General features: G+C 42.7%; 1 protein-coding gene across 2 annotated transcripts in view; it reads right to left on the reverse strand.

Moving 5' to 3' along the window:
- LOC122560470 (kinesin-like protein KIF19) overlaps positions 1-17,865 on the reverse strand; it is a 332,615-nt gene that overhangs the window by 98,613 nt on the left and 216,137 nt on the right. For both annotated transcript variants that reach the window (XM_087998033.1, XM_087998034.1), the window contains one exon: positions 13,556-13,826. In XM_087998033.1, coding sequence (XP_087854159.1) covers positions 13,556-13,826 — 271 coding nt within the window. The remainder of the gene's footprint in view (positions 1-13,555; positions 13,827-17,865) is intronic.

Genomic DNA, 17,865 nt, shown 5'->3' on the forward strand with positions numbered 1-17,865 from the left:
CATCAAAGTTATTTATATAAATGAGTGGACCCAGCACCGACCCCTCTGGCACACTACAGGTCACAGCCTCCAGTCTGAAAAACAACCATCTACCACCACCTCTGTCTTCTACTATCAAGCCAATTTTGTATCCTGTTGGCTAACTCTCCACGGACTATTCAAAATGTTTAATCAAGTCACTCCTCACTCTTCTAAACTCCCAACAGAAACAAATCAGCTTATCTAACTTTCCTCATAAGATAAACTGCTTGTTTCAGGTATTAACCTGTTAAAACTCATCTGAACTGCCTCCAAATAATTTATTTCCTTCCTTCAATAAGGAGACCAAAACTGTATGCACTATTCAAGATGCCATGCATAACTGAAGAAAAACACCGTTCCTTTATGTTCAGTTGCTCTCATAAATAATGCTAGTATCTCCTTAGTTGTCTTGATTACATGCTGCCTGCATGCTAACTTATTGTGACTGATGTGCTGAGGGATCTAGGTGATTTGGTACATCAGTATTCCACAATCATTGTTTCTCATTTTTCTTGCTATAGTGAACTATCTAGTATTTTGCCACATTATACTTAGTCAGCTAGATTTTTGCCCACTCACTTAACCTTTTGATGTCCTTCTGCAAACTGCCAGCTGTGTACCATTTCAAACACTGCAAGCCAGAAACACACCAAGTGTGGAGCTCAACCACAGTTCAACAGTTGTTGAAAGGGAGGTTGGAACCCAGATTCATGAACAGGCACCTGGAGTCCTGGCAGGGAGGATGGATGGTCTCTTTTCTCAGGTCCACCAATGGTTACTATAGTACTAAACACTGCCAGCCAGGTTGGGTGGTAGCTTCTTTTGGGTCAGAGGTGTCTACGTTCCAGAGGTGCACAGTAATGCTGCAAGAATTACACTCCTCAATAGTGAGTACATTCTCAAGGGTAAGTATCTCCTCTCTGCTATCCATCTCCCATGAAGACTCATGATCTATCACTTTCACTGTCACATGCAGCATCTTCCTTCAACGGCTTTCACCCACATCAGCCTATCAGATTACACAGCCTTTCTGCCCGTTGCTCTTCCTACTCATCCACTGAGGACACATCACCACCTCTCCTGCTCCAGCACCACCACCTGCTTTTCCATCCACTCCATCTTATTCAACTCTCCCTTTGTCACACTGTAGGAAGAACTAACCCATCCCTGAACTGACTTCTCCACAACACCCCAACTTAGCAGATGACTTGGATGAAAATGTAAATGTAGATGGATGCATTAGTAAGTTTGCAGATGATACAAAAATTGATGGAGTTGCGCATAGTGTAGAAGGTTGTCAAAGGATACAGTGGAATATAGATCAGTTGAAGATATGGGGAGAGAAATGGCAGATGGAGTTTAATCTGGGCAAGTGTGAGGTGCTGCACTTAGGGAGACCAAATGTTAAGGAAAAGTATAGAGTTAATGGCAGGACTCTGAATTGGGGTTCTAATCCATAAGCCCCCTGAATGTGGATACACAAATAGATAACGTGGTAAAGAAGGCGACTGGCACGCTTGCTTTTATTTGCTCGAGAATTGAGTACAAGAGTCAGGATGTCACGTTGCAGCTTTATAAGACTTTGGTTAGGCCACATTTCGAGTATCGCCACATTACAGGAAGGATGTGGCAGCTTTGGAAAGAGTGCAGAACAGGTTTACCCGGATGTTGCCTGGGTTGGAGAGTATGAGCTATTAGGACAGGCTAGAAGAACTTGGGTTGTTTTCTCTGAAGTGGCGGAGGCTGAGGGTAGACTTGATAGAAGTCTATAAAATTATGAGATGCATAGATAGCGTTGACAATCAGAAATTTTTTCGCAGAGTTGAGATGTCCAAAACTAGAGAGCATGCATTTAAGATGAGAAGGTCCAAGTTCAAAGGAGATGTGGGGCTTTTTTTTGGACAGAGTGGTAGGAGTCTGGAACATGCTGCCAGGGGTGGTGATGGAGGCAGATGCAATAAGTTTAAGAGACTTTTAGATCAGCACATGAATATGCAAGGAATGGAGAGATACAGACTAAGGGCGGCAGAAGGGATTAGTTTAATTTGGTGTCATATTCCGCACAACATCATAGATTCCTGTGCTGTATTGTTCTATGTTCTATGACCCACCTGAAATCTCAGACTGAGATTGGACGATGTCTCAACTGACTATGATCGACTGTAGTACTGAAGAACCCTCCCTTAGAATTTCAGACATGGACATTTGATTGAAGTACATGCAGTGTGTTTATGGTTTAAGCATATTGCTGTAGATGTCACATTGATACAGCACAGTACACTAAAGTGACATACCTTCCCCTTGACTGATCATTGCTGGCAGTCATTAGAAGCTAACTGGTTTTCTAGCTGTGTTAAAAGGCAAGGAAGTCAGAAACTCTGTGAGCATCCAAGTAAACACCAAGTGAGTGACTGCTCAAAAAGCAAGCAAAAAGCCCTGAGGGGAAGGGTTTCCAGTGAGATCCACCCCCTGGCTTTGTTGCCAGCCCCTCCCCATGTCCCCAGTCACCACCATCCACCTGTGCCTGAGTCCCATGGCAATTCAGTAGATTATACCAACAGCAGCTCTAGTGGTGCTGCCGAGAAACAGTTGGGATTCAGCTGCTGAGGTTCCTGATCCAGAAAAAGCCTGATCTTTTTTCTTAATTCAGTGGTGTACCTGAAAAAGGTTTCTCACCAGCTCTCTAAGGAGCAGTAGAGTCTTTGTCACCGTTTTCAAAACTTTCTAGTATTTTGGACAAGTTGTTTGGACACTCAGCAGTTTCAAGAAACTCTCAGGCTCACTCAACTGGTTGAAATGGACTGCGCTTTAAGAGTTGGAACATGGAAGATAAGATATTTGGATATGTAATTAAATTTCTACTTCTGTCTTTTCATATTTGATTCAGTTTTATCCTTCAGTTAAATATTTATATCTATGGTGTTTGGGTTCAGGCCCTTGACATGAGGCAGTCTAATATCATTCCATAATCCAGAAAATTCTGAAGTTCAAATATGATTTGGTTCCAGGAATTCTACTCTGGAGACATTAGAAGATCAAAAACTCCAAACCCCACAATGCACTAGTGTGGAATGTTTCATCTGATTATTTGGGCACTTGGATTTTGAAGTAGAAGTAGAATGGATTTGGATTTAGGGCTGTGAAGAGGATTCAATGCGTTTTTTTTAAATGTCAGAAAGCAATTTTTGAACAGTGAGCTCAAAATATTATTTCCAAAAAGTCATGTCACTTTAGCTAAAGAGGGCAGAGGGAGCTAAATATTGAAGTATTTACACTGCTGAGCTTTCAGAACCTACAGAGAGACAGGCTAAGGTCACAGGTAAGTTTAATTCTGAAGAATAAAAGATTCCATCCAGTAGGTTAGTTTTGGCAGACTCCAGGCCATCACAGCTGGACAGCAATCTTAAGCTATGTTCACATTTCAGAAAGTTAAAAATCACACAGCAGGTTATAGTCCAACAGGTTTATTAGCAAGTACAAGCTTTCAGAGCGCTACTCCTTCGTCAGGTAGCTACAGGGGCAGGATCACTATGATTCTGCCCTGCTAGCTAGCTTATGAAGGAGCAGCACTCTAAAAGCTTGTACTTCCAAATAAGCCTGCTGGACTATAACCTGCTGTTGTGTTATTTTTAACTTTGTCCAACCCAGTCCAACAACGGCACTTCCACATCATCGCATTTGAGAAGACAAGGCTAGAAAAAGTCAGTTAGTGTCTGGGTGTCTCTGGGAGAGGCAGGGGAAATCACATTTGGTAAATGTGCAGAAAGACATTGAAAAGAAAAACTGCAAGTTAATCAGCTGAGTAAAAAATGTTAAAGTGAAGATCAGAGTGATACTTCATTGGGGTTGAGCACCTGTCAAGGATATTGCTGAGAATGTTGGATTGAATCTTTCTCTGTACTGATTAAGATTAGATTTTCCAAAATTTTTATTGATATATATTACTCCTTTTAGTAATAAATTCATGTTCTTTTGTAAAAGTACATTTACAGCTTTATGTGAATACATTCAGTGACTGCCCATCATGGGAACTAACTTCCAAAATAAAACTTATAGTCTCCCAAGGCACCTTTCACTCTTATTGGACTCATTCAGTGTTATCATCAGCTTGGTTTAGAACACTGTTCATCAGTGTTTATAGCAACTGCAAGCTTAACAAAAATCTCAGGAGGGGCACAGAATCGATCAGACCATGGTCCATGCTGCGATCTCACCAGGGTTATGGCTAACATCCTAAAAGCTGGCCTCAGTATCTCTGGTGAAGGAAGTGGAAAAAAAATTGGCCTTGCTTTTTTGCTTGATACAATATTAACAATATCACAGCCAAACAGGATGTAAGCTCAACACAGAAGGAAGCAACTGTGCTTGTGAACCAACTTTTACATTTTTGAGGCTTGAGACATGTTAACTTTTATTTGTACTCTTTGCCTGTGTTTTATTGTTGCCAATAGAATTAACAGGAAACAGCATAAATATCTTTTCAAGCTCTGCTGCGTAGGTTGATAAATTACTGGACATATTTCATAACTCAGAAATTTTATACGGATAATTAGGATTGTAATACTCTTGTTGAGCAGAATAAAGTCACTTATAAGGTTTAAGTGGCATGAACCAAACTATTTTCAACAAGACCATATAACAAGAGCAATTCCCAGAGGACAAAACAGTGCTGCATAGGATAGAACATTCCAGCAATTGTGTATAGACTGAAGGGATCTGAACTGCAAAGTTTCTTTCTCCTGCACAAAATATACATACCAAAAGGAATTAGGACACAAGATTAAATGTGAATGTTTGGTCAAATAGCTGTATAAAATTTAATTTGTCCGATTATTTGAATTATTTGCCTGACAGCCTCAGCAGTCATTTTTTATGTGAATCTTTATAAGGTTGACTCACTATTGCACCATGAGGGAATACTTCACTCACATCTAATTCCCCTCAGGTATAGTTCCAAAAGGTACTCTTTTGGATTGTCAACTCTGGAGACCTAATCTTGAGGCTTTTAAACTTACCTTCTTGCTCCCTACTGCTCCACCTAGTCAATCAGACTCTCTTTCTTTTATCTAATGTTTTCATAACTAATGAACAAGTTGAAAATGAAAGGCAAGTACAGATACAAAAAATCATAGCCAGCTGGACAAAAGGGTGACACAGTGCTTTAGGCACCAAAAAAAGTTGAGAAGTACTTAAAATCAAGCACAGTTTAAAATCACAAAATGATGTAGAGCTGAAATTACATCCAACTTTGTAAGAAAATAATTGCTATAAGCACAGAGTAAAAACCGATTCTAAAACACCAAGAGATATGTTCGTTTCTGTTGGGTACCATATTTAACTAGTTCCTTCCTCACCCAGGTTGCGTGGGCAATGGTTGATATCCTAGTGCTACTCAGCTGAGAACAGACTGGTGTTATAGCTGAGTTTGGTCCCTATCATCAAGGTGAACTCTTTAAACTCTCTAACCCACTGGGGACCCAGCAGGGATAAGACTTGTTCATCAAAATAGTCGGGAGCTGGAAACTAAAACCGACATTTATAAATTAGAAACCAACATTTGCACACTGCCCAAATTGCTGAGTCAGTGGTTTGATGGAGGTTCATGTCTGCAAATTAAGGGCTTCCAACCTTCCAGATTTTATTGGGAGCTCACTGCAATGGCAAATTAATCTCCCAAATACTAGAAAGGTTTGCACCAATGGAGTGCCTAGCATGTCAAGCCTGCCAACCAAAAGCCATGTTTGTTGATCCTCCCACCATTCAGACACACTGCATCATTACCTTTTGTCAGGATATGGCTTCAGTGACAATGAAAATTTCTGAAAAGTTCCATAGCTATAGAGAGTGTCACTGCATGAGGGAGTGAGCAACACAAACTAGTGACAGAGAAGAAGAGAAACAGAAATCAGAAGACGACAGAAAGTCAAACTGGGCAGGAATAGAAATCTTGGAAGGAGAGAGATAACACTAACAGGAGAAAAGTACACATGAGGGAGGGAGAGAGGAAAAAAAGGCCTGAATTTTGATTAAATGGAGAAAGGCTGGGAAGTCTAGAACTTCAAAGAGTGATCTTTATCATGGGTCACTGAAAGTTAACATGCATGTCCGGCAAATGATTTGTTTAAGTTTGCTTCAGTAGGATTTGAGCACAGAAATCTTTCTGCAATTGTATAGAGCCTTTGTGAAAGAACAGTGAAGTATTATGAGCAGCTCTGCTCTCCTTATGTAGGAATTTGCTCGCCTTTAGGAATCAATCAATCAGGGCCCTTGTAGTGCAGTAGTAGTGTCCCAATCTTTAGGCCAGGAACCCCAGGTTCAAGTTCTACCTCATTCAGGATGTGTCATACCATCTCTGGACAAGTTAATTGGAATTTTGATTAAGAGAGAGTGCAACATATGGTTCACCAAACAAACTCCTTGCACAGAGGGATTATCCAGAGGAAAAGATAAAATATATTGTATATAGAAGAATGAATGAATTCAAACATAAACTATTTTTACAGGAATCGCAGTTTGGATGCAGGAATGATATTTTCCCTGGCTGAGAGAGGCCGGTGGAGGTGGGGGGGGGGGGGGGGGGGGGGTAGGTTTTGGAGGGGTTGTCAAAAACCAGTGGATGCAGTCTCAGAATAAGGGGTGGGAGAAAGTAAGGACTGCAGATGCTAGAGATCAGAGTCGAAATGTACAGTGCTGGAAAAACATCTGAGGAGCAGGAGAGTCAACGTTTCAAACATAAGCTCTTTACAGGAATTGGAGCGGGGGGTGGGGGGGGGGGGGGGGGTGGGGGGGTGGGGGGGGTGGGGCAGGTGCCCATGGGGGCTGAGACATAAATGGGGGGTTGGGGAGAAGGTACCTGTCGGAGTGGAGGGTGGAGCGGATAGGTGGGAAGGGAGATGGACAGGTAGGACAGTTCAAGAGTGTGGTACCATGTGGGAGGGTTGGATCTGGGATAAGGTGGGGGCAGGGAAAATGAGGAAACTGGTGAAATCAACATTGATCCTGTGTGGTTGGAGGGTCCCAAGGCATCAGATGAGTCGTTCTTCCTCCAGGCATCGGGTGGCTAGAGTTTGGCAATGGAGGAGGTCAAGGACTTGCATGTCCTTGGCTGAGTGGGAGGGGGAGTTGAAGTGTTCGACCACAGGGTGATGGGGTTGATTGGTGCGTGTCCCCCAGAGATGTTCTCTGAAATGTTCCACAAGTTGGTTTCCTACCTCCCCAGTGTAGAGAAGAACACAGAGAGCAAAGGACACAGTAGATGATGTGTGAGGAAGTACAGGTCTGATGTGGAAGAATCCTTTGGGACCTTGGATGGAGGTGAGTGGGGAGGTCTGGGCAGAGGTTTTGCACTTCTCGCGGTGGGCAAGGGAAGGTGCCAGGAGTGGAAAGTGTACTTGTGGAGGCATGGACCTAATAAGGGAGTCGCAGATAGAATGGTCTCTGCGGAATGCAAATGGGGTGAGGAGGGAACTATATCCCTGGTGGTGGGGTCTGTTTGTAGGTACCTGAAATGGTGGAGGATGATGTTTTGTATCCGGAGGCTAGTAGAGTGGAAGGTGAGGACCAGGGGTTCTATCCATGTTGCAATTAGAGGGATGGGTTTCAAGGGCGGAGGTGCGGAAAGTGGATATGATGTGCTGGAGGACATCATTGAGCAGGTGGGAGGGGAAATTGCAGATTCTGAAGGAGGTCATCTGGGATGTTCTGTGGTGGAACTGGTCTTCCCGGAGCAGATGTGGTGGAGGCAGAGGAATTGGGAGTAAGGGATAGTGTTTTGCAGGGGCAGGATAGGAGGAGGTGATGTCCAGGTAGCTGTGGGAGTCAGTGGGTTTGAAGTAGGTCGCAGGCACTCCTGCTCGTCGGATGCTGCCCGACCGGCTGTACTTTTCCAGCACCACACTTTTCAACTCTCAGTAAAAGGTAGGCCATTTACAAGTGAGAGGAGAAATTTCTTCATTCAGAGGGAGAAGTTACATTTGGAATTCTCTGCCCTGGAGGGCTATGGAAAGTCAGTCATTGAATTATGTTCAAGATAAAGATCCATATTAAAAACATCAAGAGATACGAAAATAGTGTTGAAGTAGGAGCTTAGCCAAGAGCTTGTTGAATGGCACAGCAAGCTGGAGGGGCTGAATAGTCTATTCCTACTAGGGTGTCTTTGCTAACAGTGAAGGCCATTTGCAGTATGCTCTAGGGAGAGAGTTAGATATGCATTAATGAAATGAGATTAATTGAAAAGTGTGTACATGTGCATCTCTCTTACTGGGCTGGTCATCAAAATAAAAATAAAGGCGTTCTGGTCAGCATCTGATGTTTATGAGTAGAGTGGTGGACCCAGCATGCGACGAGTTACAATCAGTGATTAATTATTATCCCAGACTTATAGTTGTTAGGTAACAAAATTGTTCTTTAAAGTCTGTACAAAACCAAGTCTCGGCAGGACCAGCACTGCTCAATTACAAACCAGTTTAAAATCTGTGCTAATGCAAATTATTATTAAGAAAATATTAAGTTCAAAATCTTAGAAAGTATTCACTGTAAAATCCATGCAAAGGGAACGTTATCAAGGCACACCCAACACCGTCCGACCGACAGCCTTACTGTCCTCATGCACACGGTTTCTATGGAAACGCCACGTGATCGTTGCGCAATACCCCGCCCCCCCCCCGGCTTCTGCGCATGCGCGGTGCATTGTGACGGCTCCGTTCGGTGCTGATGTCAACCGACGCTGCCGCTCTTAAAATGTCGTGACGTGCAAGTCTCAATTCCCGTTTCCGACACATTCTATTCTGACTGTTTTTGGAAAGACTGTGACTAACATAAGGGGCCTCCGATGCAGGGTTATTTGAGTTCGCTGAGTTCCAACAGAGCCCGTTGTGGCTGTTATTTCCACGTGCTCATGAAGAGCAGATAAACTGTCATCATGTGAGGTTAATTAAATCCTCAATCTTTTAAAAAATTAAAAGAAAGCTGAAAAGCTCTCATTAGAAAAGTTGGAATAGCTGTTTGTTGACATCTTCCCAAGGTCTGGGTGGGTTACTGTTCGGAGGGTCAGTGTGGACTTGTTGGGCCGAAGGTCCTGTTTCCACTCTGTAGGGAATCTAATCACCAAGGATGTGAGTGAGCAGAATTAAGGAGCCAGTGGATGGGTATGGGGCATAGGATTTGAGGGGCTATTGGGGTGATGATGCAAGTGAAAGGGGAGTAAGATTGGCCATGAGGGCTAGAGGGCCTAACATTTAATGATACAACCAGAATGAAATGGCTGCCTGCATCTGCTTTTGGGGAGGAGGGTTGAGGATGAACAGACCGTGCACCCCCCAGACTAGGAACTGGTTCTGCTGGGGCACATTTTACTGAAGCAGACATTTCCTGACTTAGAAAAAGGAAGTTTTTATTCATTCATGGGATAAGGGCGTCACTGCCTAAGCCAACATATATTGTCCAGAGCACTATAACGAATCAGATTGTTTTTCCAATAATCATAGAATCCCTACAGTGTGGAAGCAGGCCCTTTGGCCCAACAAGTCCACACCGACCCACCCAGACCCATTCCCCTATTATCCTACATTTATCCCTAACTAGGCATCCCTGAACACTAGGGGCAATTGAGCATGGCCAGTTCATGTAACCTGTACATCCTTGGATTGTGGGAGGAAACTGGAGTAACCAGAGGAAACCCACACTGGGAGCATGTTCAAACTCCACACAGTCACACAAGGAATCAAACCTGGTCCCAAGCTCTGTAAGGCAGCAATGCTAACCACTGAGCAACTGTACTGCCCGATTCATGGTCATCGTTAGACATAAAAATTCCAAATTTTATTCAATTCAAATTCCACCATGGCAGGATTTGAACCCAGGTAATGTACTGGAGACCCAAATCTCTGGGGTAATGGTTTACTGATAATACTCCCCTGAAGTCACACAAGTTGTGTGAGGGAGGGAGTGAAATACAAACTAGGGAAAGCAACATAGACTGGAGACGAAGAGTACTAATGATGACTGCGATTAGATTCCCAACAGTGTGGAAACAGGCCCTTCAGCCCAACAAGTCCACACCGACCCTCCGAAGAGTAACCCACCCCCCTCTGACTAATGCACCTAACAACAATGGACAATTTAGCATGCCAATTCACCAGACCTGCACATCTTTGGAATATGGGAGGAAACCTGAGTACCCAGAGGAAACCCATGCAGACATGGGGAGAATGTCTGTGTGGAGTTTGTACAGTCGCCCACGGCTGGAACTGAACCTGGGACCCTGGTGCTGTGAGGCAGCAGTGCTAACCACTGAGCCACCGTGCCACTCCAAGTGATGTGATGTACACTAAATTGTAGAATAGGTCATGTTAGGCAGTGAAGCATCTGAAGAAAAGAATGGGAGTCAATTAATTGAATTAAGTCTGGTTTTAGCTTTATTTATTATTCTTAATGGAACTACATGAAAATTGAAGTTAGAAGGTTCATATAAAGTTCTTGTTGAATCCCTGGAATTTAGTGATTTTGATTTCAATTGATAGTGTAAATATATATTTTTAAAATATTCCTTATTCTACATTTTGTGGCTTTATAAATAACGGTATTTATCTCATAATTAAACAAATAGTGATATATTTCATTCAGACTTGGTGATATTGAGATATGCCACTAAATTAAAATTAAAATGACCCCATATGAGGGCTTAAGAGTCTGAAATTTAACAAAACAGTCTCTGAGAACTGAAGAGAGTGTTTTCAGCCAGGTCACCTCAGTAGTCGACACTCCCTTTGGCTGTCATTGATCTGTTTCTGGGATGGGACGTTTGACCCTCTCTCGCACCTGCTCCTCTGGAGTGAAAGCTGGATTTCCAGCCAGGTCAGGAAATTTGCCTCGGTAGCAAAAATATAGCCGTTATTTTAGTAGGGGATTAAATGTTCATAGTTTGAATGATTGCTCAAGGAGGTTATTAAAAAGATTAATTGTTTTTGATGTGGGATTGAGGTTTTTAATAAGGTGTCATGCCAATATCAGAACTATAATGGAGAAAAAGAACTAGAATTGTAAAAAACTACACTTAAAATAAAATCGCCTAGTCAAGATGGCTTCCAAGGATTATCAAATTTTTTGTAGATTGAATTGTCTTATCTCTTGAAGGGATAGGTTTAGCTCAGACTGTAACTCTGGACTAGACTGGGGGAGGGGGGGGGGGGGTGTCGATGAGGCCCCTTGACACCTTTGACGTACAGATTGATCTTTACAAACATAAAAGGCTTGGTTGAATAAAACCACAGTGCAAAAAAAAAATCAGACTTTCATATTTCATGACAGGTCACTTGAAGGCAGCTACTTTTACTCCCCACTAAAAGATTTTGGGCAGAAATTCAAATAGGTTTTTTTTTAGATTACATTACAGTATGGAAACAGGCCCTTCGGCCCAACAAGGCCACACCGACCCGTCGAAGCGCAACCCACCCATACCCCTACATTTACCCCTATACCCAACACTACGGGCAATTTAGCATGGCCAATTCACCTGACCTGCACATCTTTGGTGCTGTGGGAGGAAACCGGAGCACCCGGAGGAAACCCACGCAGACACGGGGAGAATGTGCAAACTCCACACAGTCAGTCGCCTGAGGCGGGAATCGAACCCGGGTCTCTGGCGCTGTGAGGCAACAGTGCTAACCACCGTGCCGCCCACTCCCGTTTCTCACTGGAGAGAAAATTCTGCAGGAAAAACCTGTCACATTGTTGTGGTTAGCTAAGCAGTCAAGATACAGCCTGCAATGTCTTGAAAGAGAATTTGCCTTTAACCGGTTTCATCTTCCAGTTCACAGGAGAAATCTAAGGACATTCGCCACTGTTGAGAATGTGCAGTACGGTGATTCAGTGGTTAGCACTGCTGGCTTACAGCGCCAGGGACCTGGGTTCAATTCCAACCTTGGCTGACTGTGTGGAGTTTGCACATTATCCCTGTGTCTGTGGGGGCTTCCTCCCACAATCCAAAGATTTGCAGGTGAATTGGCCATGTTTAAGAATATGTAGGTTAGGTGCATTAGTCAGACATAAATATGGGATAGGGAAATGGATCTGGGTGGGTTAGTCTTCGGAGAATTCGTGTGAACTTTTTGGGATGAAGGGCTATTTCCACACTGTAGGGATTCTAATCCGTGAAAACTTCTGACTTCATTACTATTGCACCACAAAAGTCCCATTCACTACTCTTGTAATCCTGTGTGGACAGAAGCTTATGAGATAATTAATTGAGGTTTCTATGATGGATAAAGCATTTGGTGCAGGGAGAAACAGAAATGATTGCTTATACTGTGAGAGTCCATAATGTTAGTTATTGTGAAGATATTCTTTATACAAAAGGTAGTGAAAATCTGGTACCACCAGTGAAAAGCTATTGAGGCTGGGAGTATAGAAATGTGGACTAATTTAAAAATTCAATATTAAAATTGATGGATCGATTCCATTTGGAGTTGTTAAGGGATGTGGAACCAAGGCAAGTAGATAAGAGTTGAAATGCAGATTAGCCCATGATCTAATTAACCTGTAGCAAAACAAGTTTGAAGGGGTGAATGGCGTACTCATATTCCAAGATGTGTAGGTCAGGTGGATAGGCCATGAGGAATTACTGAAAGGCGTCCAGGTATATGCAGGTTATGTTGGTAAGCATGGGAAATGCAGGGTTATAGGGTGGGATAATTTTCAGAAGGTCAATGTGGACTCAATGGGCCTACTTCCACACTGTAGGCATTCTATGTTTCTACTCCTGGAGATTATGGTCAAGCAATTGCTAGGTAAGTTACCAGGGTGACTCCATTTACCTTCTTTTGAGCTGATCTAGTGTTGCCTTCAAGTAAATGCATTGAACAATGACTCAGCATTTATGAGTGATGTGGGAGGGTTACTAAATGAAACACTGACAAATAATGCAATGTTAGAAGATGAATAATGTCATCTCAACCCCAGTGATAAGCTACTGCCTAGGAACACATTTTACAGTGTGTTACTCTTTGTATTCTCTGTAAGCATAGGAATGCTGCATGAGTTTCTGCTTATTCTTTCAGACTGTAAGACTGATGGCAAAGATTTTCCAATTCCTTTTTCACAGAAAAGAGTGCTACTGAAATTGACCACACTGGATGATAAGGGGGAATTTCAGAATTGTATTACCATCTTGTACACCAATGAATCATATTTGATTTCTTTACCACAGTAAATTTGATTTTTTCCTTTATCCAACTGTCTTGATATCCTACAGGCATAAAGGTAGAAACCATTGTTGCCACTAATGCTGACACCGGTGATAAAGGCAACAATAGGTATTCACCTTTCTGCCACTGGGCGCAACATCTCTATGCTGGTGAGAGTGCTGTGGCAGGGTTCTGGCATCAAGTTACACCCAATAAAGGGTGTGTTGAATTGGAGACCTCAGGGTATTGTGGCTCATTGGTAAAATGAATGCAGTCAGGACTTGACCCTGGTACCATTGAGCTTGACACAAGAATTGATATGCAGAATAACATTCAAGCTGTGGTTACTGTACCCTCAATCAGTTGTCTCTGCTGGTGTATGATCTCATCACAAAGGGCTCGGTGTTGCTCATAATGCTGGATGACAAAGTCTTTTTGTTGTAGGATGTTTTCTTTTCGCAGCATAACAGACTGGATCTCTGTGTTCTCCACCTCCAGCTCATGAACTCTACAGAGCAAACTGATGATCTCTTGTTGATCCTGGTTATTAATCCACTTTGGCAGTAGGTCCTCCAGCTTTATGACTTTGGCTTTCGTGTCTATCAACTTCTGTTCCAACTCACACTAGAAACAAGACAGGAAACAAAACCTTTATTTTCTAGGCTCTGAAATGTTTTACAGGGGTATATGTCCTAAAATAATGAGAAGATGTATATTTTAACCTCCAATGAATTGACTTAAAAGCACAAGTTATTCCTGAATGCACTGCTCCTGTCCTAACCTATGTATAGCTAAGCACACTCCTGCGATCTCTGTTCACAATACAGGTGAACTTTCTCTTTTAACACCTAGTTGGTAACCTACCAAAGTCTCTGGTCTATCAGTTAGAACTGGGAAATGTCCCATTCCAGTTTGAAAGATGAGCAGGGGTGTTCTGTTATCCTGTCAAAACCTAACCCTTGACAACACCCAAAACCAATTTCAAAACAGAAACACCCAGAGGATCAGCTATCATCTGTGCAGAAGATGCTAACAACAGAAACCACAGTTTACAAACTGTCTACCATATCAGGAAGATGCACTACAAAAAAAGATTATTGGGGAAAAAAAAGAATCTTTTTTGTATTTTTTCATGGGATGTGGGTGTCATTGACATTGTCCATCCCTAAATGCACAGAGGACAGTTAACAGTCAACTACATTGCTGTGGATCCGGACTCAAATGCAGGCCAGACCAGGTAAAAAGATTGCAGATTTTCCTTTCGTAAAAGATAAATCTACCCTGGTGTATTTTTTTTAAATGATAATGGTTACATGGTCATGATTAGGTTAATTTCTATTTCAGGCTTTTATTAAATTCAAATTTTAAACATCTACTATGAGGAGATTTGAACCCATGACCCAAAACATTATCGCAGGCTTCTGGACTATGAGCCCAGTGACCCCATCACCTTCTCAATGATAATAGTGTTGTTTTTGAAACTCAGGAGTGAATTTTCATATAGCTAAAGAAAAAAAAGGAGGGTATTGCTCTTAGACACTTTGTGATTCCTAACTGTGATTCTTCAATAAAGTTCAACCTGTTGGTATTTCAATCTACTGTCTTATGCTTGGTGGTGCTTCATAGAAGTTTCATAGAATTCCTACAGTGTGGAAATAGTCCATTTCGCCCAACAAGTCCACACTGACACTCCAAAGAGTAACCCACCTAGACCAATTCCCCTGAGTAATGCACTTGTCCTACACATCCCTAAACACTATGGGCAATTCAACATGGCCAATTCACCTAATCTTTGGACTGTGGGAGGAAACTGGAGCACCCAGAGGAAATCCATGCAAGACACGGAGAATGTGCAAAATCCACACAGACAGTTGTGCAAAGCTGGCTTTGAACATAGGTCCCTGGCGCTGTGAGGCAGCAATGCTAACCACTGAGCCACCGTGCCACTGTAATCTGTAGTCGTATCTGCACAACTAGCCGCCACTTTCTTCATTTGCATTGTCAGCACCTCTGTCTACTTCAAGACTGTAGCCAGCACCTTACGTAAACATGCATACATTTTATCTCCTGTTGGAAGTTCCTGAGTAACTGAATTGCTGTCTCCTGCTGCTGTAACATTGCAAGTTCCACACAAGGTATACCTCATGCAACTGTTTCAGTCCAGGAGAAGATACTGCTCAGGCAGCGTAAGCTGCGACCAGTCTGATGGAGGAAACCTCCAATTCTGAGAAAACAACCTTTCAACAAAATGATTGTGGACACCCTTTTCCATAATCTGGTGTAGAAGTAGTTCTGAGGACTGAGCATTGGTGCCACATTTCCCAGACAGCAACAAGCACCTCAGCTGTTGTTGTGCTCTTATCTTGATATCATTGGAAGTTTCAGAAAGCCTAAAGGATTTCAGGATGAACTGGAAAAGGTTGACCTTGGTATTGCTCTCTGAGTAAAGAACATACGTTTATTGCCAGTTCCATTTCCTGAGGGGGTAAAACCTAACAGTTTGTGGATTAGAGAATACTTCACTTGCTTTGATCACTTCATTCTCCAACTTGCTCACTAGTCTTCGCTCTCCCTTGTCCTCAACATTTAATAGCATAGAAGAGGTAATTTGGTCCATCTTGGATGTGCTGACTCCTTGAAACTGCAAGCCTGTGAGTTATGACAGGATGGTGGTGTAGTGGGAACAGCACTAGATGAGTAAACTAGGGAAGCTAGGGAAGAGATAGCAGAGCCTTTGGCTTTGATATTGGAGACGTCATTGGTACCAAACCTGTAGACAGAGGCCTGGAGGGTTGCAAATGTTGTGCCCTTGTTCAAGGGCAGTAGAGATGACCCAGGTAATTATAGACCAGTGAGCCTTACTTCTGTTTTGGAAAGGATTTATAATCATCTAGCAAGCAACAATTTGATTTCAGATACTCAACATAGTTTCATCAAAGGCAGGTCGTGTCTTACAGACCTCACTGAGGTTTTTGAGAAGGTGACCAAGCATGTCGACGAGGGTAGGGCAGTTGACATGGTATACATGGACTTCAGTAAAGCCTTTGATAAGATTCCACATGGTAGGCTGTTGGAGAAAATGCAGAGGCGTGGAATTGAGGGTGATTTAGCAGTTTGGATTAGAAACTGGCTTTCTGAAATAAGGCAGCGAGTGGTGGTTGATGAAAAACATTCAGCCTGGAGTCGGATTACTAGTGATGTGCCACAAGGATCTGTTTTGGGACAACTGCTGTTTGTCATTTTTATAAATGACTTAGACAAAGGCTAATGGATTAGTAAATTTGCAGACAACACTAAAATTGGTGGAGTAATGGACAGTGTGGAAGAATGTTACAAGTTGCAGGGGGACTTGAATAAACTGCAGAATTGGGCTGAGAGGTGGCAAATAGAGTTCAATGCAGCTAAATGCGAGGTGATGCACTTTGGGAAGAATAACAGGAAGGCAGATTAATGGAAAGATTCTTGGTAGTGTGGATGTGCAGAGAGATCTTGAAGTCCATGTACATAGATCCCTGAAAGTTGCCACCCAGGTGGGTAGTGCTGTTAAGAAGGCATACAGGTTTCATTCGTAGAGGGATTGAGTTCCGGAGCCGCAATATCATGCTGCAAAATGCTGGTGCGGCCACACTTGGAATATTGTGTACAGTTCCGGTCCCCATATTTCGGGAAGGATGTGGAAGCATTGGAAATTGTACAGAGGAGATTTACCAGGATGTTGCCTGGTCTGGAGGGAAGGTCTTATAAGGGACGGTCTTTTGAGGAAAGGCTGAGACATTTGGGTCTGTTTTCACTGAAAAGAAGGCGGCAAAGAGGGGATTTGAATGAGACATACAAGATGATCAGAGGATTAGATAGGGTAGACAGTGAAAGTCTTTTTCCTAGGATGATAACGTCAGTTTGTACGAGAGGGCATAACTACAAATTGAGGGGTGATAGATTTAAGACAGATGTCAGAGGCAGGCTCTTTACGCAGAGAGTGGTAAGGGCATGGAATACACTACCTGCTAACGTAGTCAACTCAGCCACATTAGGGAGATTTAAACAATCCTTAGATAAGCACATGGATGATTTTGGGATAGTGTAGGGGGACGAGCTGAGAATAGTTCACAGGTCGGTGCAACATCGAGGGCTGAAGGGCCTGTTCTGCGCTGTATTGTTCTATGTTCTATGTTCTAAACCCGAATGATGCTGTGGGAGTATAGCTTTAACATTTACCATAGTGGCTGGCTTAATTTAAATTCAATTAATAAAACCTGTAATTGAAGTTAATTTTAGTGATAGTGACGATGAAACCGCCAACAATTGTGGTAAAAACCATTCACTGATGTCCTTTTAGAGAAGGAAATCTGCACTCCTTACCTGGTCTGGCCTACATATGACTTCAAACCCACAACAATGTGGTTGACTTTCAACTTGCCCCCTTGAGATGGGCCAAGCAAGACTCTAAATTCAGTGGCAATTAGGGATGGGCTCACATCTAATGAAAGAGGGCTCTTGTGGCACAGTGATGATGTCCCTACCTCTGGTTCTAAAGGTCTGTGTTCAAGTCCCACCTGCTCCAGAGGTATGTCTGAACCAGTCTATACAGGTTATTTAAAAATATCTCAAAATGATTAGTTCAATATCCTGGCATTTTCCTACAGTCTTAAATCCTCTTCATGGC

This window comes from Chiloscyllium plagiosum, unplaced genomic scaffold, assembly GCF_037043375.1.
Source record: "Chiloscyllium plagiosum isolate Xiang-an unplaced genomic scaffold, Cpla_swu_hap1 HiC_scaffold_20, whole genome shotgun sequence".
Lineage (NCBI taxonomy): Eukaryota > Metazoa > Chordata > Chondrichthyes > Orectolobiformes > Hemiscylliidae > Chiloscyllium > Chiloscyllium plagiosum.